At 44.9% G+C, this 27,879-nt stretch overlaps 1 protein-coding gene across 1 annotated transcript in view; it reads left to right on the top strand.

Annotated features, from left to right (window-relative positions):
* Positions 1–27,879, top strand: part of arid5b (AT-rich interaction domain 5B) — a 112,629-nt gene that overhangs the window by 45,791 nt on the left and 38,959 nt on the right. The window contains 1 exon segment of the mRNA XM_036960207.2: positions 4,645–4,875. Within this exon segment, the coding sequence (XP_036816102.2) occupies positions 4,645–4,875 (231 nt within the window).

Below are 27,879 nucleotides of genomic sequence, written 5' to 3'. Positions count from 1 at the left end.
GGTTGTACTTTCTTCTCCATCCTCTGGAATTATTATCTTCACATTGACAAAACATAATCTTCCCTCAATAACTTAAAATGAAGACTGGAGGTCAGCCTGATGAGCCAAACTACTCAGTAATCTCCTCCATGAGACTGGGGATCAGCATCAGCCTGATGAACCAAACTACTCAGTAATCTCCATGAAGACTGGAGGTCAGCCTGATGAACCAAACTACTCAGTAATCTCCTCCATGAAGACTGGAGGTCAGCCTGATGAACCAAACTACTCAGTAATCTCCTCCATGAAGACTGGAGGTCAGCCTGATGAACCAAACTACTCAGTAATCTCCTCCATGAAGACTGGAGATCAGCCTGATGAACCAAACTACTCAGTAATCTCCTTCATGAAGACTGGAGGTCAGCCTGATGAACCATGAAGACTGGAGGTCAGCCTGATGAACCATGAAGACTGGAGGTCAGCCTGATGAACCATGAAGACTGGAGGTCAGCCTGATGAACCATGAAGACTGCAGGTCAGCCTGATGAACCATGAAGACTGGAGGTCAGCCTGATGAACCATGAAGACTGGGGGTCAGCCTGATGAACCAATGACGACTGGGGGTCAGCCTGATGAACCAATGACGACTGGGGGTCAGCCTGATGAACCAATGAAGACTGGGGGTCAGCCTGATGAACCAATGAAGACTGGGGGTCAGCCTGATGAACCAATGAAGACTGGGGGTCAGCCTGATGAACCATAACAACTGGGGATCAGCCTGATGAACCAAACTACTCAGTAATCTCCTCCATGAAGTCTGGGAGTCAGCCTGATGAACCAAACTACTCAGTAATCTCCTCCATGAAGACTGGGGTCAGCATGGTGAACCATGAAGACTGGGGGTCAGCCTGATGAACCATGAAGACTGGGGGTCAGCCTGATGAACCATGAAGACTGGAGTTCAGCCTGATGATCCATGAAGACTGGGGGTCAGCCTGATGAACCATGAAGACTGGGGGTCAGCCTGATGAACGATGAAGACTGGAGGTCAGCCTGATGGACCATGAAGACTGGAGGTCAGCCTGATGAACCAAACTACTCAGTAATCTCCTCCATGAAGACTGGGGGTCAGCCTGATGAAACAAACTACTCAGTAATCTCCTCCATGAAGACTGGAGGTCAGCCTGATGAACGATGAAGACTGGAGGTCAGCCTGATGAACCAAACTACTCAGTAATCTCCTCCATGAAGACTGGAGATCCGCCTGATGAACCAAACTAACATCACCTGATAGAACATCTCCTGGTAGAACATCACCTGGTAGAACATCACCTGGTAGAACATCTCCTGATAGAACATCACCTGGTAGCACATCACCTGGTAGAACATCTCCTGATAGAACATCTCCTGATAGAACATCACCTGGTAGAACATCACCTGGTAGAACATCACCTGATAGAACATCTCCTGATATAACAGATATTGTGGTTAATTTGTGCTCTGGGTGCCATGATGGTGATTGAGCAGAAGGATCTGTGTAAATCAGCAGAGTGAGATGTATCAACGTTGAACCATCTGGCTCTCGTTATATCACAACGGTTTATATCACAACGGTTTATATCACAACGGTTTATACCACAACGGTTTATATCACAACGGTTTATATCACAACAATCGGTTTATATCACAACGGTTTATATCACAATGGTTTATATCACAACGGTTTATACCACAACGGTTTATATCACAACGGTTTATATCACAACGGTTTATATCACAACGGTTTATACCACAACGGTTTATATCACAACGGTTTATACCACAACGGTTTATATCACAACGGTTTATATCACAACGGTTTATATCACAACGGTTTATATCACAACGGTTTATATCACAACACTCGGTTTATATCACAATGGTTTATATCACAATGGTTTATATCACAACGGTTTATACCACAACGGTTTATATCACAACGGTTTATATCACAACGGTTTATATCACAACGGTTTATATCACAACGGTTTATATCACAACGGTTTATATCACAACAGTTTATATCACAACGGTTTATATCACAACGGTTTATACCACAATGGTTTATATCACAACGGTTTATATCACAACGGTTTATATCACAACGGTTTATACCACGGTTTATATCACAACGGTTTATATCACAACGGTTTATATCACAACGGTTTATATCACAACGGTTTATACCACAACGGTTTATACCACAACGGTTTATATCACAACGGTTTATACCACAACGGTTTATATCACAACGGTTTATATCACAACGGTTTATATCACAACGGTTTATATCACAACGGTTTATATCACAACACTCGGTTTATATCACAATGGTTTATATCACAACGGTTTATACCACAACGGTTTATATCACAACGGTTTATATCACAACGGTTTATATCACAACGGTTTATATCACAACGGTTTATACCACAACGGTTTATATCACAACGGTTTATATCACAACGGTTTATATCACAACGGTTTATATCACAACGGTTTATATCACAACGGTTTATATCACAACACTCGGTTTATATCACAATGGTTTATATCACAACGGTTTATACCACAACGGTTTATATCACAACGGTTTATATCACAACGGTTTATATCACAACGGTTTATATCACAACGGTTTATATCACAACGGTTTATATCACAACAGTTTATATCACAACGGTTTATATCACAACGGTTTATACCACAATGGTTTATATCACAACGGTTTATATCACAACGGTTTATATCACAACGGTTTATACCACAACGGTTTATATCACAACGGTTTATATCACAACACTCGGTTTATATCACAACGGTTTATACCACAACGGTTTTCATCACAACCGTTTATACCACAACGGTTTATGTCACAAAGGTTTATATCACACTCGGTTTATGTGAACCATCCTGGCTGAGAAGTGTCATGTTAAAACAGCAGTTTGGCTCTGTAGTAAAACCTCATATGATTCTCATATCCCACAGAACTGGACTGGAACACAGATACACTGTATCATTATATTAGCATTGTAGTGTCTATAAACTAGGCTCCAGCCTCTGCATCACAGCCTGAGTGGAACAGCCTGAATGCCGTCCAGCAGTATGGAGGGATGAACTCATTAAAACGCTATCTGTATTGTGGTGCAGGTTAATCAAAGCATTGGGTGACTGAAGAGCAGTATAGAAAACAGTGAAGCTGGTTCAGAACCCCAGTGTCTGTGTCAGCTGAGATTGCACCAATCAGATGTTAAAAACACTTCCTGCCTTAATGTGGCGGTCTAGTCAAGCTGACCGGTTCTGCTCACACATCCTCTGCTGTCACTTCCTGCTACTGCTAGTATGTTCTGCTCACACTTCCTCTGATGTCCCTTCCTGCTACTGCTAGTATGTTCTGCTCACACTTCCTCTGCTGTCACTTCCTGCTACTGCTAGTATGTTCTGCTCACACTTCCTCAGCTGTCACTTCCTGCTACCACTAGTATGTTCTGCTGTCACTTCCTGCTACCACTAGTATGTTCTGCTCACACTTCCTCTGCTGTCACTTCCTGCTACTGCTAGTATGTTCTGCTCACACTTCCTCTGCTGTCACTTCCTGCTACTGCTAGTATGTTCTGCTCACACTTCCTCTGCTGTCACTTCCTGCTACTGCTAGTATGTTCTGCTCACACTTCCTCTGCTGTCACTTCCTGCTACTGCTAGTATGTTCTGCTCACACTTCCTCTGCTGTCACTTCCTGCTACTGCTAGTATGTTCTGCTTACACTTCCTCTGCTGTCACTTCCTGCTACTGCTAGTATGTTCTGCTCACACTTCCTCTGCTGTCACTTCCTGCTACTGCTAGTATGTTCTGCTCACACTTCCTCTGCTGTCCCTTCCTGCTACTGCTAGTATGTTCTGCTCACACTTCCTCTGCTGTCACTTCCTGCTACTGCTAGTATGTTCTGCTCACACTTCCTCTGCTGTCACTTCCTGCTACTGCTAGTATGTTCTGCTCACACTTCCTCTGCTGTCACTTCCTGCTACTGCTAGTATGTTCTGCTCACACTTCCTCTGCTGTCACTTCCTGCTACTGCTAGTATGTTCTGCTCACACTTCCTCTGCTGTCACTTCCTGCTACTGCTAGTATGTTCTGCTCACACTTCCTCTGCTGTCACTTCCTGCTACTGCTAGTATGTTCTGCTCACACTTCCTCTGCTGTCCCTTCCTGCTACTGCTAGTATGTTCTGCTCACACTTCCTCTGCTGTCACTTCCTGCTACTGCTAGTATGTTCTGCTCACACTTCCTCTGCTGTCACTTCCTGCTACTGCTAGTATGTTCTGCTCACACTTCCTCTGCTGTCACTTCCTGCTACTGCTAGTATGTTCTGCTCACACTTCCTCTGCTGTCACTTCCTGCTACTGCTAGTATGTTTTTTCTTGCTCCCCACCTCCAGCTGTTGGACCTCTCTCTCTGTTAAAGAACATGTCTCTCCTCTGTCCCTCTAGGTGATGACGGGGACCAGAAGTGTGTCTTAATGCTGTCTTACCACCAGTATTGTTGCTACATATTCTCTGTACTGCGTTTCTGTCTGACTTTATCCATGTTGTTAATCCCTGTCTGTCTTTCTCTCCTCTGTCCCTCTAGGTGATGATGTGGACCAGAAGCGTGTGTCGGTGCTGTCTTACCCCCAGTATTGTCGCTACCGTTCCCTATTGGCCCGGCTGAAAGAAAGACCCGCCTCCCTCCTCGCCTCACAGGTGGTTCTGGCCCTGGGGGGCGTGACCTCACTCACAGACCACACCCACATCCTGTACTGCAGGGACACCTTTGAACACCCCACCCTCATCGACAACGACAATGTCTGTGATGAGTTCGGTGAGTGCCTGAAATATTACTACTGTACTGAAATACCTTGTCACTTCCTGCTTTGAGTAGGCAAATCACCAATGTTAACATGGGCTGATGTTTCCATGGCACTGAGCCCAATGCCACTGTATGTTACTGATGGTCCACATGATGGGGATGATAGCTGTGCCATTTGGGACGGATCTCCCCTTAGGGCTGATTAGCACAGCCTGCCTGGTCTCCTTCAGGTCCTCCTGCCTCAACATTCTGTAATTCCTTGAGGGCTGATTAACACCGCCTGCCTGCTCTCCTTCAGGTCCTCCTGCCTCCACATTCTATAATGACATCACACAGCTAATGACCTTTAACCTCCAGAACTAAAAAATTCAAACTGCCGTCAGCATAGTTACTGTAACTGTCTGTAAACGTGTGTTGTTTCTCCAACATGAAGGATGAGCCTTACCATGTTAGTTGTGTGTGTTGTTTGTATTGTATTTGTATATTTGTATTGTATATTAGTATGTCATTAGTGTGATATTGGTATATTATCAGGTCACCCTCTGGCTAGGTACAGGAGACTAACGGTTTAACCAGGAGACTAACGGTTTAACCAGGAGACTAACGGTTTAACCAGGAGACTAAAGAGTTAACCAGGAGACTAACGGTTTAACCAGGAGACTAACGGTTTAATCAGAACATCCTCTGGTTAGGTACAGGAGACTAAAGGTTTGACCAGGAGACTAACGGTTTAATCAGAACATCCTCTGGTTAGGTACAGGAGACTAACGGTTTAACCAGGAGACTAACGGTTTAATCAGAACATCCTCTGGTTAGGTACAGGAGACTAACGGTTTAACCAGGAGACTAACGGTTTAACCAGGAGACTAAAGGGTTAACCAGGAGACTAACGGTTTAACCAGGAGACTAACGGTTTAACCAGGAGACTAACGGTTTAATCAGAACATCCTCTGGTTAGGTACAGGAGACTAACGGTTTAACCAGGAGACTAACGGTTTAATCAGAACATCCTCTGGTTAGGTACAGGAGACTAACGGTTTAACCAGGAGACTAACGGTTTAATCAGAACATCCTCTGGTTAGGTACAGGAGACTAACGGTTTAACCAGGAGACTAACGGTTTAATCAGAACATCCTCTGGTTAGGTACAGGAGACTAACGGTTTAACCAGGAGACTAACGGTTTAATCAGAACATCCTCTGGTTAGGTACAGGAGACTAACGGTTTAATGCTACTGCAGCAGCTGCTGCTGCCTATAGCTGGTCCTCAGACTGGGATCCCAATCAGACAAGGAGGATAAGAAACAACTTTACAGCACACACAATGGAAATGGATTTCAGAGTGTGTACATGAAGACAGGAACATTTCTGGACCGTGTCCATATTCTGTTTTGAACGTGTTCTGTAGGACTTTGTTGTCATGATAAAGGGAGATGTCAGCAGGGCTTGACAGGCATCTGCATGTTAACTGTACCGATTGTCCCGATGGACTCCCTCCTGAGGGGTTTAAACAGTGTTTGGCTAGGGGTAACAGAATCCAATGGAACAACTGTGTAAGGACTGATCTCAGCAGTATGAAGTCATTGTTAATGTTACAGAACTTCACCACACGCTGGGGTTCCAAAGAACACATTTCATTCTGGAACACATCAGAGACACCCTGAGGGAATCTTCTTTATCTTCAGAATGATGGTTAGTTGGTGGGAAATCTGCTGCATTTAGAGTAGCTATTTACTTCCAGCTACAGTAACAGTTGTGTTTCCTAAATGGTATCTCATTCCCTATTTAGTGCCCTCGCCCATGGGCCCTGGTCAACAGTAGCCAACTATCCTATGGGCCCTGGTCAACAGTAGTCCACTACCCTATGGGCCCTGGTCAACAGTAGTGCACTAGCCCATGGGCCCTGGTCAACAGTAGTCCACTACCCTATAGACCCTGGTCAACAGTAGTGCACTACCCTATAGGTCCTGGTCAACAGTAGTGCACTAGCCCATGGGCCCTGGTCAACAGTAGTGCACTAGCCCATGGGCCCTGGTCAACAGTAGTCCACTACCCTATAGGCCCTGGTCAACAGTAGTGCACTAGCCCATGGGCCCTGGTCAAAAGTAGTGCACTAGCCCATGGGCCCTGGTCAACAGTAGTCCACTACCCTATAGGCCCTGGTCAACAGTAGTGCACTAGCCCATGGCCCCTGGTCAACAGTAGTCCACTACCCTATAGACCCTGGTCAACAGTAGTGCACTACCCTATAGGTCCTGGTCAACAGTAGTGCACTAGCCCATGGGCCCTGGTCAACAGTAGTCCACTACCCTATAGGCCCTGGTCAACAGTAGTGCACTAGCCCATGGCCCCTGGTCAACAGTAGTCCACTACCCTATAGACCCTGGTCAACAGTAGTGCACTAGCCCATGGGCCCTGGTCAAAAGTATATTGAGAACAGGGAGCCATTTGGGACGTATGCCATCGTTGTAAAATCCTTTGGCTACAGAGTAACAACATCAATGTGTAGGAAGATCCAGAATAAAAAGAAGAAAATAAAAGTTGAATGGAACCGTCATCATGAATACGGTGGCTCTGCCGTCTCACACTGAATATGTGGACAACTACAAATACCTGGGTGTCTGGCTAGACTGTAAACTCTCCTTCCAGACCCACATTAAGCATCCCCAATCCAAAATGAAATCTAGAATCGGCCTCCTATTTCACAACAAGCCTCCTTCACTGTTCATCCCCAAAACCAACTCCTCCTTTGGCCGCCTTTCCTTCCAGTTTTCTGCTGCCAATGACTGGAACAAATTTAAAAAATCACTGAAGTTGGAGACTCATATCTCCCTCACTAACTTTAAACATCAGCTGTCAGAGCAGCTTACAGATCATTGCACCTGTACACAGCCCATCTGTAAATAGCCCGCCCAACTACAGTGCCTTGCGAAAGTAGTCGGCCCCCTTGAACTTTGCGACCTTTTGCCACATTTCAGGCTTCAAACATAAAGATATAAAACTGTATTTTTTGTGAAGAATCAACAACAAGTGGGACACAATCATGAAGTGGAACGACATTTATTGGATATTTCAAACCTTTTTAACAAATCAAAACCAGAAAAATTGGGCGTGCAAAATTATTCAGCCCCTTTACTTTCAGTGCAGCAAACTCTCTCCAGAAAATCAGTGAGGATCTCTGAATGATCCAATGTTGACCTAAATGACTAATGATGATAAATACAATCCACCTGTGTGTAATCAAGTCTCCGTATAAATGCACCTGCACTGTGATAGTCTCAGAGGTCCGTTAAAAGCGCAGAGAGCATCATGAAGAACAAGGAACACACCAGGCAGGTCCGAGATACTGTTGTGAAGAAGTTTAAAGCCGGATTTGGATACAAAAAGATTTCCCAAGCTTTAAACATCCCAAGGAGCACTGTGCAAGCGATAATATTGAAATGGAAGGAGTATCAGACCACTGCAAATCTACCAAGACCTGGCCGTCCCTCTAAACTTTCAGCTCATACAAGGAGAAGACTGATCAGAGATGCAGCCAAGAGGCCCATGATCACTCTGGATGAACTGCAGAGATCTACAGCTGAGGTGGGAGACTCTGTCCATAGGACAACAATCAGTCGTATATTGCACAAATCTGGCCTTTATGGAAGAGTGGCAAGAAGAAAGCCATTTCTTAAAGATATCCATAAAAAGTTTTGTTTAAAGTTTGCCACAAGCCACCTGGGAGACACAACAAACATGTGGAAGAAGGTGCTCTGGTCAGATGAAACCAACATTGAACTTTTTGGCAACAATGCAAAACGTTATGTTTGGCGTAAAAGCAACACAGCTAATCACCCTGAACACACCATACCACTGTCAAACATGGTGGTGGCAGCATCATGGTTTGGGCCTGCTTTTCTTCAGCAGGGACAGGGAAGATGGTTAAAATTGATGGGAAGATGGATGGAGCCAAATACAGGACCATTCTGGAAGAAAACCTGATGGAGTCTGCAAAAGACCTGAGACTGGGACGGAGATTTGTCTTCCAACAAGACAATGATCCAAAACATAAAGCAAAATCTACAATGGAATGGTTCAAAAATAAACATATCCAGGTGTTAGAATGGCCAAGTCAAAGTCCAGACCTGAATCCAATCGAGAATCTGTGGAAAGAACTGAAAACTGCTGTTCACAAATGCTCTCCATCCAACCTCACTGAGCTCGAGCTGTTTTGCAAGGAGGAATGGGAAAAAATGTCAGTCTCTCGATGTGCAAAACTGATAGAGACATACCCCAAGCGACTTACAGCTGTAATCGCAGCAAAAGGTGGCGCTACAAAGTATTAACTTAAGGGGGCTGAATAATTTTGCACGCCCAATTTTTCAGTTTTTGATTTGTTAAAAAAGTTTGAAATATCCAATAAATGTCGTTCCACTTCATGATTGTGTCCCACTTGTTGTTGATTCTTCACAAAAAAATACAGTTTTATATCTTTATGTTTGAAGCCTGAAATGTGGCAAAAGGTCACAAAGTTCAAGGGGGCCGAACACTTTCGCAAGGCACTGTATCTCATCCCCATACTGTTATTTATATTTTGCTCCTTTGCTCCCCAGTATCTCTACTTGCACATTAATCAGGTCGCAGTTGTAAATGAGAACTTGTTCTCAGCTGGGCTACCTGGTTAAATAAAGGTGAAATAAAAAATAAAATATATAAATAAACATAGGAATCCAAATCATGTGGCTGTTCAACCTCTGCCATGTCGTTGAGTCAGAGCTGTCTATCTAATAGAACTCAAAGGGTTTTCTTTAATGGAAGCTTCTCTAATGTCAAACATGTAAAGTGTGGTGTACCGCAGGGCAGCTCTAAATGCCCTCTACTCTTTTCTTTTTTTTTACCAAATGACCTGCCACTGGCAATAAACAAAGCATGTGTATCCATGTATGCTGAGGATTCAACCATAAACACATCAGCAACCACAGCTAATGGAGTCACTGAAACCCTTAACAAAGAGTTGCAGTCTGTTTTGGAATGGGGGGCCAGTAATAAACTGGTCCTGAACATCTCTAAAACTAAGAGCATTGTATTTGGTAAAAAACCATTCCCTATGTTCTAGAGCTTAACTGCATCTGGTAAGGAATGGTGTGGCCGTTGAACACGTTGAGGAGACTAAATCACTTGGCGTTACCTTAGATTGTTAACTGTCATGGTCAAAACATATAGATTCAATGGTTGTAAAGACGGCTAGAGGTCTCTCCGTAATAAAGAGATTCTCAGTTTTTTTGACACCACACTCCACAAAGCAAGTCCTGCAGCCTCTAGTTTTGTCTTGATTATTGTCCAGTCATGTTATCGACTGCTGCAAGGAAAGACCTACACTACCATTCAAAAGTTTGGGGTCACTTAGAAATGTCCATTAAAATAACATCAAATTGATCGGAAATACAGTGTAGACATTATTACTGTTGTACATTTCCTGAACTGAACTGTCAGCTTCATTAAATAGTACCCGTAAAACACCGGTCTCAACGTCAACAGTGAAGAGGTGACTCCGGGATGCTGGCCTTCTAGGCAGAGTCCAGTGTCTGTGTTCTTTTGCCCATCTTAATCTCTTCTTTTTATTGGCCAGTCTGAGATATGGCTTTTTCTCGTTTGCTCATCTTAATCTTTTCTTTTTATTGGCCAGTCTGAGATATGGCTTTTTCTCGTTTGCTCATCTTAATCTTTTCTTTTTATTGGCCAGTCTGAGATATGGCTTTTTCTTTGCATCTCTGCCTAGAAGGCCAGCATCCCGGAGTCGCGTCTTCACTATTGACGTTGAGACTGGTGTTTTGTGGGTACTATTTAATGAAGCTGCCAGTTGAGGCATCTGTTTCTCAAACTAGACACTCTAATGTACTTGTTCTCTTGCTCAGTTGTGCACCGGGGCCTCCCATTCCTTTTTCTATTCTGGTTAGAGACAGTTTGTGCTGTTCTGTGAAGGGAGTAGTACACAGCGTTGTACGAGATCTACAGTTTCTTGCCAATTACTCACATGGAATAGCCTTCATTTCTCAGAGCAAGAACAGACTGACGAGTTTCAGAAGAAGGTTTTTTGTTTCTGGCCATTTTGAGCCTGTAATCAAACCCACAAATGCTGATGCGCCAGATACTCAACTAGTCTACAGAAGGCCAGTTTTATTGCTTCTTTAATCAGAACAACAGTTTTCAGCTGTGCTAACATAATTGCAAAAGGGTTTTCTAATGATCAATTAGCCTTTTAAAATGATAAACTTGGATTAGCTAACACAACGTGCCATTGGAACACAGATGGTTGCTGATAATGGGCCTCTGTACGCCTATGTAAATATTCCGTAAAAAATCTGGCGTTTCCAGCTACAATAGTCGTTTACAACATTAACAATGTCTACACTGTATTTCTGATCAATTTGATGCTATTTTAATTGACAAAACATTTGCTTTTCTTTCAAAAACAAGGACATTTCTAAGTGACCCCAAACTGTTGAACCGCAGTGTAGTTAAGCTGCAGCTGGCCCAGAACAGAGCAGCACGTCTTGCTCTTCATCGTAATCAGAGGGCAGATGTAAATACTATGCTGCCAGTCTCTCTTGGCTCAGAGTTGAGGGGAGACTGACTGCGTCACGTATTATTTTTATAAGAAACATTGTGTTTAAAATCCCAAATTGTCTGCATAGTCAACTTACACACAGTTCTGACACACACACTTACCCCACCAGGGGTCTTTTCACAGTCCCCAAATCCAGAACAAATTCAAGAAAGAGTACAGTATTATATGAAGCCATTATTTCATGGAACTTCCTTCCATCTCTTCTTGCTGAAATTAACAGCAAACCTGGTTTCAAAAAACAGATAAAGCAACACCTCTCGGCACAACGCCTCTCCCCTATTGGACCCAGATAGTTTGTGTGTATGTAGTGATGTCTAGGCTACGTGTGCCTTTTTAAAAATGTTTAATGTAGTTCTGTTCTTGTTATTTGTCATAGTTGATGTTCTGTATTATTTGTCATGTTCTGTGTGGACCCCAGGAAGAGTAGCTGCTGCTTTGGCAGAACACTCTAGTGTTTAATAGGGATCCTAATAAAATGCCCCCCAAAATACCAATTATATGTTAGTAAAATACCATTATCCAAATGTTCAAACAACACCATTCTACATTACTGTACTAAAAACTCCCAGGGGGCCTAGCATTACATATTGGCTTCTGCCTCTCTCCCATACCACCATCCAGATGTGAAGTTCCACACTATTACAGAGAGAGCTGCCTGCCAGGAAGAGCCTTGAGACATAGAGCAGAGTGGTGAGGGAGGGAGGGGAGGGAGGAGGGGAGGGGAGGGAGGAGGGGAGGGGAGGGAGGAGGGGAGGGAGGGGAGGGAGGAGGGGAGGGAGGGGAGGGAGGAGGGGAGGGGAGGGAGGAGCGGAGGGGAGGGAGGAGGGGAGGGAGGGGAGGGAGGAGGGGAGGGGAGGGAGGAGGGGAGGGGAGGGAGGGGAGGGAGGAGGGGAGGGAGGGGAGGGAGGAGGGGAGGGAGGGGAGGGAGGAGGGGAGGGAGGGGAGGGAGGAGGGGAGGGGAGGGCGGAGGGGAGGGAGGGAGGGAGGAGGGGAGGGGAGGGGAGGGAGGAGGGGAGGGGAGGGAGGAGGGGAGGGGAGGGAGGAGGGGAGGGGAGGGCGGAGGGGAGGGCGGAGGGGAGGGGAGGGTGGAGGGGAGGGAGGAGCGGAGGGGAGGGGAGGGAGGAGGGGAGGGAGGAGGGGAGGGGAGGGGGGAGGGGAGGGAGGAGGGGAGGGAGGAGGGGAGGGGAGGGGAGGGGAGGGAGGAGGGGAGGGGAGGGGAGGGAGGAGGGGAGGGAGGAGGGGAGGGGAGGAGAGGGAGGAGGGGAGTGAGGAGGGGAGGGAGGAGGGGAGGGGTGTTCATATAAAAACAACATGTTATTTGGGGTTTCGTCCAGTATGTCTGCAGGGTCAATGTTTTTTCAGTTGAAATTACAATGCCAAGCTCAAATACCTACATGCCAGATCATTCCCCCGGCATTCATGTTCCCATGTAATGATTGTCACTCTCTAGCAAGGGGTGCGGGGGAAGTTATGAAATCAGCCACTGATGTTTCCAGGCAGCCCCCATGATAATAACATGGCTTTAATGGAGGTTTGTTAGAAAGGTTTGTGTCCCAAATGTTCCCTACATACAGATAGAATATAGTATACACGTAGTCTATAGACACATACAGATAGAATATAGTATACACGTAGTCTATAGACACATACAGATAGAATATAGTATACACGTAGTCTATAGACACCTACAGATAGAATATAGTGTTGGGGTTGGGGTGGCAGGGTAGCCTAGTGGTTAGAGTGTTGGACTAGTAACTGGAAGGTTGCAAGTTCAAACCCCTGAGCTGACAAGGTACAAAACTGTCGTTCTGCCCCTGACCAGGCAGTTAAACCCACTAGGTCGTCATTGAAAATAAGAATTTGTTCTTAACTGACTTGCCTGGTTAAATAAAGATACAAAAAATGAAGTATCCATATAATTGTCCTTCTTCATAATCTATTTTGTGAAGTGCCTCCTGCAGCAAAGCACCTCCACAACATGATGCTGCCACCCCTGTGCTTCACGGGGGTGACAGCATCATGGTGTTCTTCGGCTTGCAAGCCTCCCCCTTTTTCCTCCAAACATAACGAGGGTCATTATGGCCATTATGGCTATTATGGCCAAACAGTTCTGTTTTTGTTTCATTAGACCAGAGGACATTTCTCCAAAAAGTACGATCATTGTCCCCATGTGCAGTTGCAAACCGTAGTCTAGCTTTTTTATGGCGGTTTTGGAGCAGTGGCTTCTTCCTTGCTGAGCGGACTCGTTTTACTGTGGAAATAGATACTTTTGTACCTGTTTCAAGCAAAGAGTCACTGAGTTTGAAGGTAGGCCTTGAAATACATCCACAGGTACACCTCCAATTGACTCAAATGATGTCAATTAGCCTATCAGAAGCTTCTAAAGCCATGACATAATTTTCTGGAATTTTCCAAGCTGTTTGAAGGCACAGTCAACTTAGTGTATGTAAACTTCTGACCCACTGGAATTGTGGTACAGTGAATTATAAGTGAAATAATCTGTTTTGTGAACAATTGTTGGAAAAATGTATTGTGTCATGCACAAAGTAGATGTCCTAACCGACTTGCCAAAACTATAGTTTGTTAACAAGAAATTAGTGGAGTGGTTGAAAAATAAGTTTTAATGACTCCAACCTGAATGTATGTAAATTTCCGACTTCAACTGTATGTATAACAGCACAGTTCTGAGATCAGGTGTGTACAACCCAGCCCTCTATACCCCTCTACAACCCTCTACAACACTCTATAACCCTCTACAACACTCTACAACACTCTATAACCCTCTAAAACCCTCTATAACCCTCTACAACACTCGATAACCCTCTATAACCCTCTATAACCCTCTACAACTCTCTATAACCCTCTATACCCCTCTACAACCCTCTACAACCCTCTACATCCCTCTACAACCCTCTACAACCCTCTACAACACTCTACAAACATCTACAACCCTATACAACCCTATACAACCCTCTACAACCCTCTATAACCCTATATATCCCTCTATAACCCTCTACAACCCTCTACAATCCTCTATAACCATCTACAATCCTATACAACCCTCTATAACCCTCTACTACCCTCTATAACCCTCTACAACCCTCTACAACCCTATATTACCCTCTATAACCCTCTACAACCCTATATACCCATCTATAACCCTCTACAACTCTCTATAACCCTTTATAACCCTCTACAACCATCTACAATTCTCTACATCCCTCTATAACCCTCTACAACCCTCTACAATCCTCTATAACCATCTACAATCCTATACAACCCTCTACTACCCTCTATAACCCTCTACAACCCTCTACAACCCTATAGTACCCTCTATAACCCTCTACAACCCTATATAACCCTCTACAACCCTTTACATCCCTCTATAACCCTCTACAACCCTCTATAACCCTCTACAACCCTCTACATCGCTCTATAACTCTCTATAAGCCTCTATAACCCTCTACAACCCTCTATAACCCTCTACTGCCCTCTGTAACCCTCTACTACCCACTACACCCCTATATAACCCTCTACAACCCTCTATAACCCTCTACAACCCTATGTAACCCTCTACAACCCTATGTAACCCTCTACAACCCTATGTAGCCCTCTACAACCCTATGTAGCCATATACAACCCTCTTACATCCCTCTATAACCCTCTATAACCCTCTACAACCCTCTCATATTCCCCCCTGGTCATTCCGGGACCACCACTCTGAGGCCGGTCTGAAAGGCAGTGAAACTAAATATATCTGGACTGGCCCTTTCCTTTCCTACGGGGCCGGAGCGGTTCAGGGTTGGTGTGTTACAGTTGTTCCTCCATACATAATTCATTTATTAAGTCCATGTATGATCTGCTCCTGACACTCAGTTGGCCTCCCGCAGCTCAGAGAACCGAGGCTGTAGAAAAGTCTTCCAGTAACTGTTTGATTCAAATTAAAACCACATTTCCATGATTCCCTTTTTACATGTTCCCTGGGGACATCTGAGTCCCTATGCTCTGACAGCTACGAGCTGAGCAACATTACATACTAGATCAGAAAATACTCTGTTCCCTGGGGACATCTGAGTCCCTATGCTCTGACAGCTACGAGCTGAGCAACATTACATACTAGATTAGAAAATACTCTATTATTAAATACTTTTTTAGAAATTACTATATTATGAAATACTTTATTAATTTGTTGACTGAGAGACCACCGGTTGGGACTCACTCCAACTCACACAATGGCCTTATTCAGTTCATAGTAATAAATAATGTATCTTGTAACCTACTTATTTCTCTACAGTCTGTTATTTTACAGCCCTGCTCTATTCTCTACAGTCTGTTATTTTACAGCCCTGCTCTATTCTCTACAGTCTGTTATTTTACAGCCCTGCTCTATTCTCTAGTCTGTTATTTTACAGCCCTGCTCTATTCTCTACAGTCTGTTATTTTACAGCCCTGCTCTATTCTCTACAGTCTGTTATTTTACAGCCCTGCTCTATTCTCTAGTCTGTTATTTTACAGCCCTGCTCTATTCTCTACAGTCTGTTATTTTACAGCCCTGCTCTATTCTCTACAGTCTGTTATTTTACAGCCCTGCTCTATTCTCTACAGTCTGTTATTTTACAGCCCTGCTCTATTCTCTAGTCTGTTATTTTACAGCCCTGCTCTATTCTCTAGTCTGTTATTTTACAGCCCTGCTCTATTCTCTAGTCTGTTATTTTACAGCCCTGCTCTATTCTCTACAGTCTGTTATTTTACAGCCCTGCTCTATTCTCTAGTCTGTTATTTTACAGCCCTGCTCTATTCTCTACAGTCTGTTATTTTACAGCCCTGCTCTATTCTCTAGTCTGTTATTTTACAGCCCTGCTCTATTCTCTACAGTCTGTTATTTTACAGCCCTGCTCTATTCTCTACAGTCTGTTATTTTACAGCCCTGCTCTATTCTCTACAGTCTGTTATTTTACAGCCCTGCTCTATTCTCTAGTCTGTTATTTTACAGCCCTGCTCTATTCTCTACAATCTGTTATTTTACAGCCCTGCTCTATTCTCTACAATCTGTTATTTTACAGCCCTGCTCTATTCTCTAGTCTGTTATTTTACAGCCCTGCTCTATTCTCTAGTCTGTTATTTTACAGCCCTGCTCTATTCTCTAGTCTGTTATTTTACAGCCCTGCTCTATTCTCTACAGTCTGTTATTTTACAGCCCTGCTCTATTCTCTAGTCTGTTATTTTACAGCCCTGCTCTATTCTCTACAGTCTGTTATTTTACAGCCCTGCTCTATTCTCTAGTCTGTTATTTTACAGCCCTGCTCTATTCTCTAGTCTGTTATTTTACAGCCCTGCTCTATTCTTTACAGTCTGTTATTTTACAGCCCTGCTCTATTCTATAGTCTGTTATTTTACAGCCCTGCTCTATTCTCTAGTCTGTTATTTTACAGCCCTGCTCTATTCTCTACAGTCTGTTATTTTACAGCCCTGCTCTATTCTTTAGTCTGTTATTTTACAGCCCTGCTCTATTCTCTACAGTCTGTTATTTTACAGCCCTGCTCTATTCTCTACAGTCTGTTATTTTACAGCCCTGCTCTATTCTCTAGTCTGTTATTTTACAGCCCTGCTCTATTCTCTAGTCTGTTATTTTACAGCCCTGCTCTATTCTTTACAGTCTGTTATTTTACAGCCCTGCTCTATTCTCTAGTCTGTTATTTTACAGCCCTGCTCTATTCTCTAGTCTGTTATTTTACAGCCCTGCTCTATTCTCTACAGTCTGTTATTTTACAGCCCTGCTCTATTCTCTAGTCTGTTATTTTACAGCCCTGCTCTATTCTCTAGTCTGTTATTTTACAGCCCTGCTCTATTCTCTAGTCTGTTATTTTACAGCCCTGCTCTATTCTCTACAGTCTGTTATTTCACAGCCCTGCTCTATTCTCTAGTCTGTTATTTTACAGCCCTGCTCTATTCTCTAGTCTGTTATTTTACAGCCCTGCTCTATTCTCTAGTCTGTTATTCTCTACAATCTGTTATTTTACAGCCCTGCTCTATTCTCTACAATCTGTTATTTTACAGCCCTGCTCTATTCTCTAGTCTGTTATTTTACAGCCCTGCTCTATTCTCTACAGTCTGTTATTTTACAGCCCTGCTCTATTCTCTAGTCTGTTATTTTACAGCCCTGCTCTATTCTCTACAGTCTGTTATTTTACAGCCCTGCTCTATTCTCTAGTCTGTTATTTTACAGCCCTGCTCTATTCTCTAGTCTGTTATTTTACAGCCCTGCTCTATTCTTTACAGTCTGTTATTTTACAGCCCTGCTCTATTCTATAGTCTGTTATTTTACAGCCCTGCTCTATTATCTAGTCTGTTATTTTACAGCCCTGCTCTATTCTCTACAGTCTGTTATTTTACAGCCCTGCTCTATTCTCTAGTCTGTTATTTTACAGCCCTGCTCTATTCTCTACAGTCTGTTATTTTACAGCCCTGCTCTATTCTCTACAGTCTGTTATTTTACAGCCCTGCTCTATTCTCTAGTCTGTTATTTTACAGCCCTGCTCTATTCTCTAGTCTGTTATTTTACAGCCCTGCTCTATTCTTTACAGTCTGTTATTTTACAGCCCTGCTCTATTCTCTAGTCTGTTATTTTACAGCCCTGCTCTATTCTCTAGTCTGTTATTTTACAGCCCTGCTCTATTCTCTACAGTCTGTTATTTTACAGCCCTGCTCTATTCTCTAGTCTGTTATTTTACAGCCCTGCTCTATTCTCTAGTCTGTTATTTTACAGCCCTGCTCTATTTTCTAGTCTGTTATTTTACAGCCCTGCTCTATTCTCTACAGTCTGTTATTTCACAGCCCTGCTCTATTCTCTAGTCTGTTATTTTACAGCCCTGCTCTATTCTCTAGTCTGTTATTTTACAGCCCTGCTCTATTCTCTAGTCTGTTATTCTCTACAATCTGTTATTTTACAGCCCTGCTCTATTCTCTACAATCTGTTATTTTACAGCCCTGCTCTATTCTCTAGTCTGTTATTTTACAGCCCTGCTCTATTCTCTACAGTCTGTTATTTTACAGCCGTGCTCTATTCTCTAGTCTGTTATTTTACAGCCCTGCTCTATTCTCTAGTCTGTTATTTTACAGCCCTGCTCTATTCTCTACAGTCTGTTATTTTACAGCCCTGCTCTATTCTTTACAGTCTGTTATTTTACAGCCCTGCTCTATTCTCTAGTCTGTTATTTTACAGCCCTGCTCTATTCTCTAGTCTGTTATTTTACAGCCCTGCTCTATTCTCTACAGTCTGTTATTTTACAGCCCTGCTCTATTCTCTAGTCTGTTATTTTACAGCCCTGCTCTATTCTCTAGTCTGTTATTTTACAGCCCTGCTCTATTCTCTAGTCTGTTATTTTACAGCCCTGCTCTATTCTCTACAGTCTGTTATTTCACAGCCCTGCTCTATTCTCTAGTCTGTTATTTTACAGCCCTGCTCTATTCTCTAGTCTGTTATTTTACAGCCCTGCTCTATTCTCTAGTCTGTTATTCTCTACAATCTGTTATTTTACAGCCCTGCTCTATTCTCTACAATCTGTTATTTTACAGCCCTGCTCTATTCTCTAGTCTGTTATTTTACAGCCCTGCTCTATTCTCTACAGTCTGTTATTTTACAGCCGTGCTCTATTCTCTAGTCTGTTATTTTACAGCCCTGCTCTATTCTCTAGTCTGTTATTTTACAGCCCTGCTCTATTCTCTACAATCTGTTATTTTACAGCCCTGCTCTATTCTCTACAATCTGTTATTTTACAGCCCTGCTCTATTCTCTACAGTTTGTTATTTTACAGCCCTGCTCTATTCTCTAGTCTGTTATTTTACAGCCCTGCTCTATTCTCTAGTCTGTTATTTTACAGCCCTGCTCTATTCTCTAGTCTGTTATTTTACAGCCCTGCTCTATTCTCTACAATCTGTTATTTTACAGCCCTGCTCTATTCTCTACAATTTGTTATTTTACAGCCCTGCTCTATTCTCTAGTCTGTTATTTTACAGCCCTGCTCTATTCTCTAGTCTGTTATTTTACAGCCCTGCTCTATTCTCTAGTCTGTTATTTTACAGCCCTGCTCTATTCTCTACAATCTGTTATTTTACAGCCCTGCTCTATTCTCTACAGTCTGTTATTTTACAGCCCTGCTCTATTCTCTAGTCTGTTATTTTACAGCCATGCTCTATTCTCTAGTCTGTTATTTTACAGCCCTGCTCTATTCTCTACAGTCTGTTATTTTACAGCCATGCTCTATTCTCTAGTCTGTTATTTTACAGCCCTGCTCTATTCTCTACAATTTACTATTCTTTACTTTTTTTAGGTAGTGGAATTACTTTTGCTTCCTTCCAGGCCTGAGGGAACACACTTTCTAGTAGGCTTAGATTGAAGATATGACAAATAGGAGTGGCAATATCGTCCTCTGTAATCCTCAGTCATTTTCCATCCAAGTTGTCAGACCCAGGTGGCTTGTCATTGTCTTTTTCACCTCTTCCACAAAAAAAAAAAAAAAAAGTATAAATTACAATGCCTGTCTTACATCATTTGGTTAGTTATTTATTTATTTTTACCTTTATTTAACCAGGCAAGTCAGTTAAGAACAAATTCTTATTTTCAATGGCGGCCTAGGAACAATGGGTTAACTGCCTGGCAGTTTTTTACCTTGTCAGCTCAGGGGGTTTGAACTTGCAACCTTCCGGCTACTTGTCCAACGCTCTGACCACTAGGCTACCCTGCCGCCCCATATGCATGGATGTGGGGCGGCAAGGTAGCCTAGTGGATGTGTAGGGTTAAACATCTGTTGTTGGCATGTCATGCCTTAGTTTGCTAATCTTTCTAATGAAAAAAACATTAAAGTAGTTTGCAATATCAGTGGGTTTTGTGATGAACGAGCCATCGGATCCAATGAATGATGGAGCATTAATTTTTCCTCATCATTTTTCAATTCCTCATCAATTCACAGGGATTTAACAATGTTTTAAAGTAATTTTATTAAAGGGTGCTTATTAGTAACTGGGATAAGCAATTTCATAAATGTGTCAAGTGCAGTGACTGGTTGCTCCTCATTACACACCATCGACCAGCAAATATTCAACATAGGAATCACCACAGAACTCCTTATATGACCTCTTATATACTATATTAGGCCCAGCCTGTCCTCTTATACACTATATTAGGCCCAGCCTGACCTCTTATACACTATATTAGGCCCTGCCTGTCCTCTTATACACTATATTAGGCCCTGCCTGTCCTCTTATACACTATATTAGGCCCAGCCTGTCCTCTTATACACTATATTAGGCCCTGCCTGTCCTCTTATACACTATATTAGGCCCTGCCTGTCCTCTTATACACTATATTAGGCCCAGCCTGTCCTCTTATACACTATATTAGGCCCTGCCTGTCCTCTTATACACTATATTAGGCCCCGCCTGTCCTCTTATACACTATATTAGGCCAGCCTTTGGAACTTTGGTTTTCCTAGATTTGGCTACTATATTGTGATCACTACATCCTATGGATTTGGACACTGCTTTAGAGCAAAATAGTAAAGATGTGATCAATACATGTTGAAAATTTAATTCCTGTGCTGTTTGTAACTACCCTGGTAGGTTGATCAATAACCTGAACCAGGTTGCAGGCACTAGTTACCAGTTTGAGGCTTTCTCTTGAGTGGGCAGCCTGATGAAAGACGGTCAATATTTAAATCACCCAGAAAATATACTTCTCTGTTGATATCACAAACATTATCAAGCATTTCACATGTTAACCAGATACTGACTGTTAGCACTTGCTGGTCTATAGCAGCTTCCCACCAGAATGGGCTTTAGGTGAGGCAGGGGAACCATTTTGCTTCAACAGTATTTGACATGAGATCCTCTCTAAGCTTTACAGGAATATGACTCTAAACATAAACGGCAACACCTCCACCATTGGCATTCCTGTCTCTTCTGAAATTGCTGAAACCATTTATTGCTACTACGGTCTCATCAAAGGTAGTATCTAAGTGAGTCTCAGAGACAGTCAGAAAGTTATCTATTTCATGAACCTTGTTTCTTAGGCTACATATGTGAATGTGGGATATTTTTAACACTTTTCTGGGATTTCTTGATAGTTTTTATTGCTTTACTGGGAGGCTTATCAGAGGTAGACATGACTGGGTTATTTATATTGTAGCTGATAGTGCAGGGCGAGCCTTCACACAGTGGACTTCCTACTAGGGCAAACCGCTTCAGTGCTAACAGTCTAACTCAAATCAAATCAAATTTATTTATATAGCCTTTCATACATCAACTGATATCTCAAAGTGCTGTACAGAAACCCAGCCTAAAACCCCAAACAGCAAGCAATGCAGGTGTAGAAGCACGGTGGCTAGGAAAAACTCCCTAGAAAGGCCAAAACCTAGGTAGAAACCTAGAGAGGAACCAGGCTATGTGGGGTGGCCAGTCCTCTTCTGGCTGTGCCGGGTGGAGATTAGAAACCTAGAGAGGAACCAGGCTATGTGGGGTGGCCAGTCTTCTTCTGGCTCTGCCGGGTGGAGATTATAACAACATGGCCAAGATGTTCAAATGTTCATAAATGACCAGCATGGTCAAATAATAATAATCACAGACAGAACAGTTGAAACTGGAGCAGCAGCACGGCCAGGTGGACTGGGGACAGCAAGGAATCATCATGCCCGATAGTCCTGAGGCATGGTCCTAGGGCTCAGGTCCTCCGAGAGAGAGAAAGAAAGAGAAAGAGAGAATTAGAGAGAGCATACTTAAATTCACACAGGACACCAGATAGGACAGGAGAAGTACTCCAGATATAACAAACTGACCCTAGCCCCCCGACACATAAACTACTGCAGCATAAATACTGAACTCTTGTTCATTGTTGCATAATTACTGCATTCAATAGCTGTAGGTGTTACGGTGAGTGAATGAGGACCCAAAAGCGAATTAACTTAAACAGAGCTTCTTTAATAACCAAACATAGGTAGGCTCAGATAGACCGGCAGATTCCGACAGGACAGGACAAGGTTACAGCAAACATGACGATAGTCTGGTTCAGGCATGAAACACAACAAACAAGAATCCGACAAGGACAGGAACAAAAACAGAGAGAGATATAGGGGACTAATCAGAGGGAAAAGGGGAACAGGTGGGAGAAGGGGTGACGAGGTAGTCAAGAGGAGACAAGGAACAGCTGGGGGAAAGCGGGGGAGAAAAGGTAACCTAATACGACCAGCAGAGGGAGACAGGGTGAAAGGAAAGGACAGAAACACACAACATGACAATACATGACAGTACCCCCCCACTCACCGAGCGCCTCCTGTCGCACTCGAGGAGGAAACCTGGCGGCAACGGAGGAAATCCTCGATCAGCGCACGGTCCAGCACGTCCCGAGAGGGAACCCAACTCCTCTCCTCAGGACCGTACCCCTCCCAATCAACGAGGTACTGGTGACCACGGCCCCGAGGACGCATGTCCAAAATCCTGCGGACCCTGTAGATGGGTGCGCCCTCGACAAGGATGGGGGGGGGGGGGAAGACGAGCGGGGGCGCGAAGAACGGGCTTAATACAGGAGACATGGAAGACCGGGTGGACGCGACGAAGGTATCGCGGAAGAAGAAGTCGAACTGCGACAGGATTAATGACCCGAGAAATACGGAACGGACCAATGAACCGCGGGGTCAACTTGCGAGAAGCCGTCTTAAGGGGAAGGTTCTGAGTGGAGAGCCAAACTCTCTGACCGCGACAATATCTAGGACTCTTAGTTCTACGCTTATTAGCAGCCCTCACAGTCTGCGTCCTATAACGGCAAAGTGCAGACCTGACCCTCTTCCAGGTGCGCTCGCAACGTTGGACAAAAGCCTGAGCGGAGGGGACGCTGGACTCGGCGAACTGAGATGAGAACAGCGGAGGCTGGTACCCGAGGCTACTCTGAAAAGGAGATAGCCCGGTCGCAGACGAAGGAAGCGAGTTGTGGGCGTATTCTGCCCAGGGGAGCTGTTCTGACCAAGACGCAGGGTTGCGAAAAGAAAGACTGCGTAAGATGCGACCAATAGTCTGATTGGCCCGTTCTGCTTGACCGTTAGACTGGGGGTGAAAGCCGGAAGAGAGACTGACGGAAGCCCCAATCAAACGGCAAAACTCCCTCCAAAATTGAGACGTGAATTGCGGACCTCTGTCCGAAACGACGTCTGACGGAAGGCCATGAATTCTGAAAACATTCTCGATGATGATTTGTGCCGTCTCTTTAGCAGAAGGAAGCTTAGCAAGGGGAATGAAATGAGCCGCCTTAGAGAACCTATCGACAACCGTAAGAATAACAGTCTTCCCCGCTGACGAAGGCAGTCCGGTGACAAAATCTAAGGCGATGTGAGGCCACGGTCGAGAGGGAATGGGAAGCGGCCTGAGACGGCCGGCAGGAGGGGAGTTACCGGACTTAGTCTGCGCGCAGACCGAACAAGCAGCCACGAAACGACGCGTGTCATGCTCCCGGGTGGGCCACCAAAAACGCTGGCGAATGGAAGCAAGCGTACCCCGAACGCCAGGGTGGCCGGCTAACTTGGCAGAGTGAGCCCACTGAAGAACGGCCAGACGAGTAGGAACGGGAACGAAAAGAAGGTTGTGAGTGAGCGCTTGCTTTACCTGCCTCTCAATTCCCCAGACAGTCAACCCGACAACACGCCCCTCAGGGAGAATCCCCTCGGGGTCAGTGGAGGCTACTGAAGAACTGAAGAGACGAGATAAAGCATCAGGCTTGGTGTTCTTAGAGCCCGGACGATAAGAAATCACGAACTCGAAACGAGCGAAAAACAGCGCCCAACGCGCCTGACGCGCATTAAGTCGTTTGGCAGAACGGATGTACTCAAGGTTCCTATGGTCAGTCCAAACGACAAAAGGAACGGTCGCCCCCTCCAACCACTGTCGCCATTCGCCTAGGGCTAACCGGATGGCGAGCAGTTCGCGGTTTCCCACATCATAATTACGTTCCGACGGCGACAGGCGATGAGAAAAATACGCGCAAGGGTGGACCTTGTCGTCAGAGAGGGAGCGCTGAGAAAGAATGGCTCCCACGCCCACCTCTGACGCGTCAACCTCGACCACGAACTGTCTAGAGACGTCAGGTGTAACAAGGATAGGAGCGGATGTAAAACGATTCTTGAGGAGATCAAAAGCTCCCTGGGCGGAAACGGACCACTTAAAGCACGTCTTGACAGAAGTAAGGGCTGTGAGAGGAGCTGCCACCTGACCGAAATTACGGATGAAACGACGATAGAAGTTCGCGAAGCCGAGAAAGCGCTGCAGCTCGACGCGTGACTTAGGGACGGGCCAATCAATGACAGCCTGGACCTTAGCGGGATCCATCTTAATGCCTTCAGCGGAAATAACAGAACCGAGAAATGTGACGGAGGAGGCATGAAAAGTGCACTTCTCAGCCTTCACAAAAAGACAATTCTCTAAAAGGCGCTGGAGGACACGTCGAACGTGCTGAACATGAATCTGGAGTGACGGTGAAAAAATCAGGATATCGTCAAGGTAAACGAAAACAAAGATGTTCAGCATGTCTCTCAGGACATCATTGACTAATGCCTGAAAGACAGCTGGAGCGTTAGCGAGGCCGAAAGGAAGAACCCGGTATTCAAAGTGCCCTAACGGAGTGTTAAACGCCGTCTTCCACTCGTCCCCCTCCCTGATGCGCACGAGATGGTAAGCGTTACGAAGGTCCAACTTAGTGAAAAACCTGGCTCCCTGCAGGATCTCGAAGGCTGAGGACATAAGAGGAAGCGGATAACGATTCTTAACTGTTATGTCATTCAGCCCTCGATAATCTATGCAGGGGCGCAGAGACCCGTCCTTCTTCTTGACAAAAAAAAACCCCGCTCCGGCGGGAGAGGAGGAGGGGACTATGGTACCGGCGTCAAGAGCTACAGACAAATAATCCTCGAGAGCCTTACGTTCGGGAGCCGACAGAGAGTATAGTCTACCCCGGGGGGGAGTGGTTCCCGGAAGGAGATCAATACTACAATCATACGACCGGTGTGGAGGAAGAGAGGTGGCCCTGGACCGACTGAACACCGTGCGCAGATCGTGATATTCCTCCGGCACCCCTGTCAAATCACCAGGCTCCTCCTGTGAAGAAGAGACAGAGGAAACAGGAGGGATAGCAGACATTAAACATTTCACATGACAAGAGACGTTCCAGGAGAGGATAGAATTACTAGACCAATTAATGGAAGGATTATGACAAACTAGCCAGGGATGGCCCAAAACAACAGGTGTAAAAGGTGAACGAAAAATCAAAAAAGAAATGGTTTCGCTATGATTACCAGAAACAGTGAGGGTTAAAGGTAGCGTCTCACGCTGAATCCTGGGGAGAGGACTACCATCCAGGGCGAACAAGGCCGTGGACTCCCTTAACTGTCTGAGAGGAATGTCATGTTCCCGAGCCCAGGTCTCGTCCATAAAACAGCCCTCCGCCCCAGAGTCTATTAAGGCACTGCAGGAAGCTGACGAACCGGTCCAGCGTAGATGGACCGACAAGGTAGTGCAGGATCTTGAAGGAGAGACAGGAGTAGTAGCGCTCACCAGTAGCCCTCCGCTTACTGATGAGCTCTGGCTTTTACTGGACATGAAGTGACAAAATGACCAGCAGAACCGCAATAGAGACAGAGGCGGTTGGTGATTCTCCGTTCCCTCTCCTTAGTCAAGATGCGGATACCTCCCAGCTGCATAGGCTCAGCTCCCGAGCCGGCAGAGGAAGATGGTAGTGATGCGGAGAGGGGGGCAACGGAGAACGCGAGCTCCTTTCCACGAGCTCGGTGACGAAGATCAACCCGTCGCTCAATGCGAATAGCGAGTTCAATCAAGGAATCCACGCTGGAAGGAACCTCCCGGGAGAGAATCTCATCCTTTACCTCTGCGCGGAGACCCTCCAGAAGACGAGCGAGCAAAGCCGGCTCGTTCCAGCCACTGGAGGCAGCAAGAGTGCGAAACTCAATAGAGTAGTCTGTTATGGATCGATTGCCTTGACATAGGGAAGACAGGGCCCTGGAAGCCTCCTCCCCAAAAACAGATCGATCAAAAACCCGTATCATCTCCTCCTTAAAGTCCTGATACTGGTTAGTACACTCAGCCCTTGCCTCCCAGATTGCCGTGCCCCACTCACGAGCCCGTCCAATAAGGAGAGATATGACGTAGGCGACACGAGCAGTGCTCCTGGAGTAAGTGTTGGGCTGGAGAGAAAACACAATATCACACTGGGTGAGGAACGAGCGGCATTCAGTGGGCTCCCCAGAGTAACACGGCGGGTTATTGATTCTGGGCTCCGGAGATTCGAAAGCCCTGGAAGTGGCCGGTGGATCGAGGCGGAGATGGTGAACCTGTTCTGTGAGGTTGGAGACTTGGGTGGCCAGGGTCTCAACGGCATGTCGAGCAGCAGACAATTCCTGCTCGTGTCTGCCTAGCATCGCTCCCTGGATCTCGACGGCTGAGTGGAGAGGATCCGAAGTCGCTGGGTCCATTCTTGGTCGGATTCTTCTGTTACGGTGAGTGAATGAGGACCCAAAAGCGAATTAACTTAAACAGAGCTTCTTTAATAACCAAACATAGGTAGGCTCAGATAGACCGGCAGATTCCGACAGGACAGGACAAGGTTACAGCAAACATGACGATAGTCTGGTTCAGGCATGAAACACAACAAACAAGAATCCGACAAGGACAGGAACAAAAACAGAGAGAGATATAGGGGACTAATCAGAGGGAAAAGGGGAACAGGTGGGAGAAGGGGTGACGAGGTAGTCAAGAGGAGACAAGGAACAGCTGGGGGAAAGCGGGGGAGAAAAGGTAACCTAATACGACCAGCAGAGGGAGACAGGGTGAAAGGAAAGGACAGAAACACACAACATGACAATACATGACAGTAGGATTGACAGAAGCATCCAGGAGAGCTAGAGGTACACACATTAGGTTAATTACAGTACATTATGACTGACAACACCCCTGGGACAATGTAGCAGCAGTACGACAACTCAGCAACACAATGGTAGGGATTATCTGATTTATTGTTGATAAATCAAATCAAATGTTATTTGTCACTTGTGCTGAATACAACAACCTTACCGTGAAATGCAGACTAACCAGCCCTTAACCAAGAATACAGTTTTAAGAAAATAGAGTTAAGAAGTTTTTACAAAGTAAGCTAAAGTAAAGAAAATAACAATAACGAGGCTATAAACAGGGGGTACCGGTACCCATTCAGTGTTCGGGGGTAGAAGCTGTTCAGCAGTCTAATGGCTTGGGGGTATAAGCTGTTTATCAGTCTATTGGCTTGGGGGTAGAAGCTGTTCAGCAGTCTAATGGCTTGGGGGTAGAAGCTGTTCAGCAGTCTGATGGCTTGGGGGTAGAAGAT

The sequence above is a fragment of the Oncorhynchus mykiss genome, chromosome 23 (genome assembly GCF_057628025.1).
Source record: "Oncorhynchus mykiss isolate SJ-2025 chromosome 23, ASM5762802v1, whole genome shotgun sequence".
NCBI classification, from domain to species: domain Eukaryota; kingdom Metazoa; phylum Chordata; class Actinopteri; order Salmoniformes; family Salmonidae; genus Oncorhynchus; species Oncorhynchus mykiss.
Note: the sequence above shows the minus strand (reverse complement) of the source record. Positions and strands in the feature narration are given on the sequence as shown.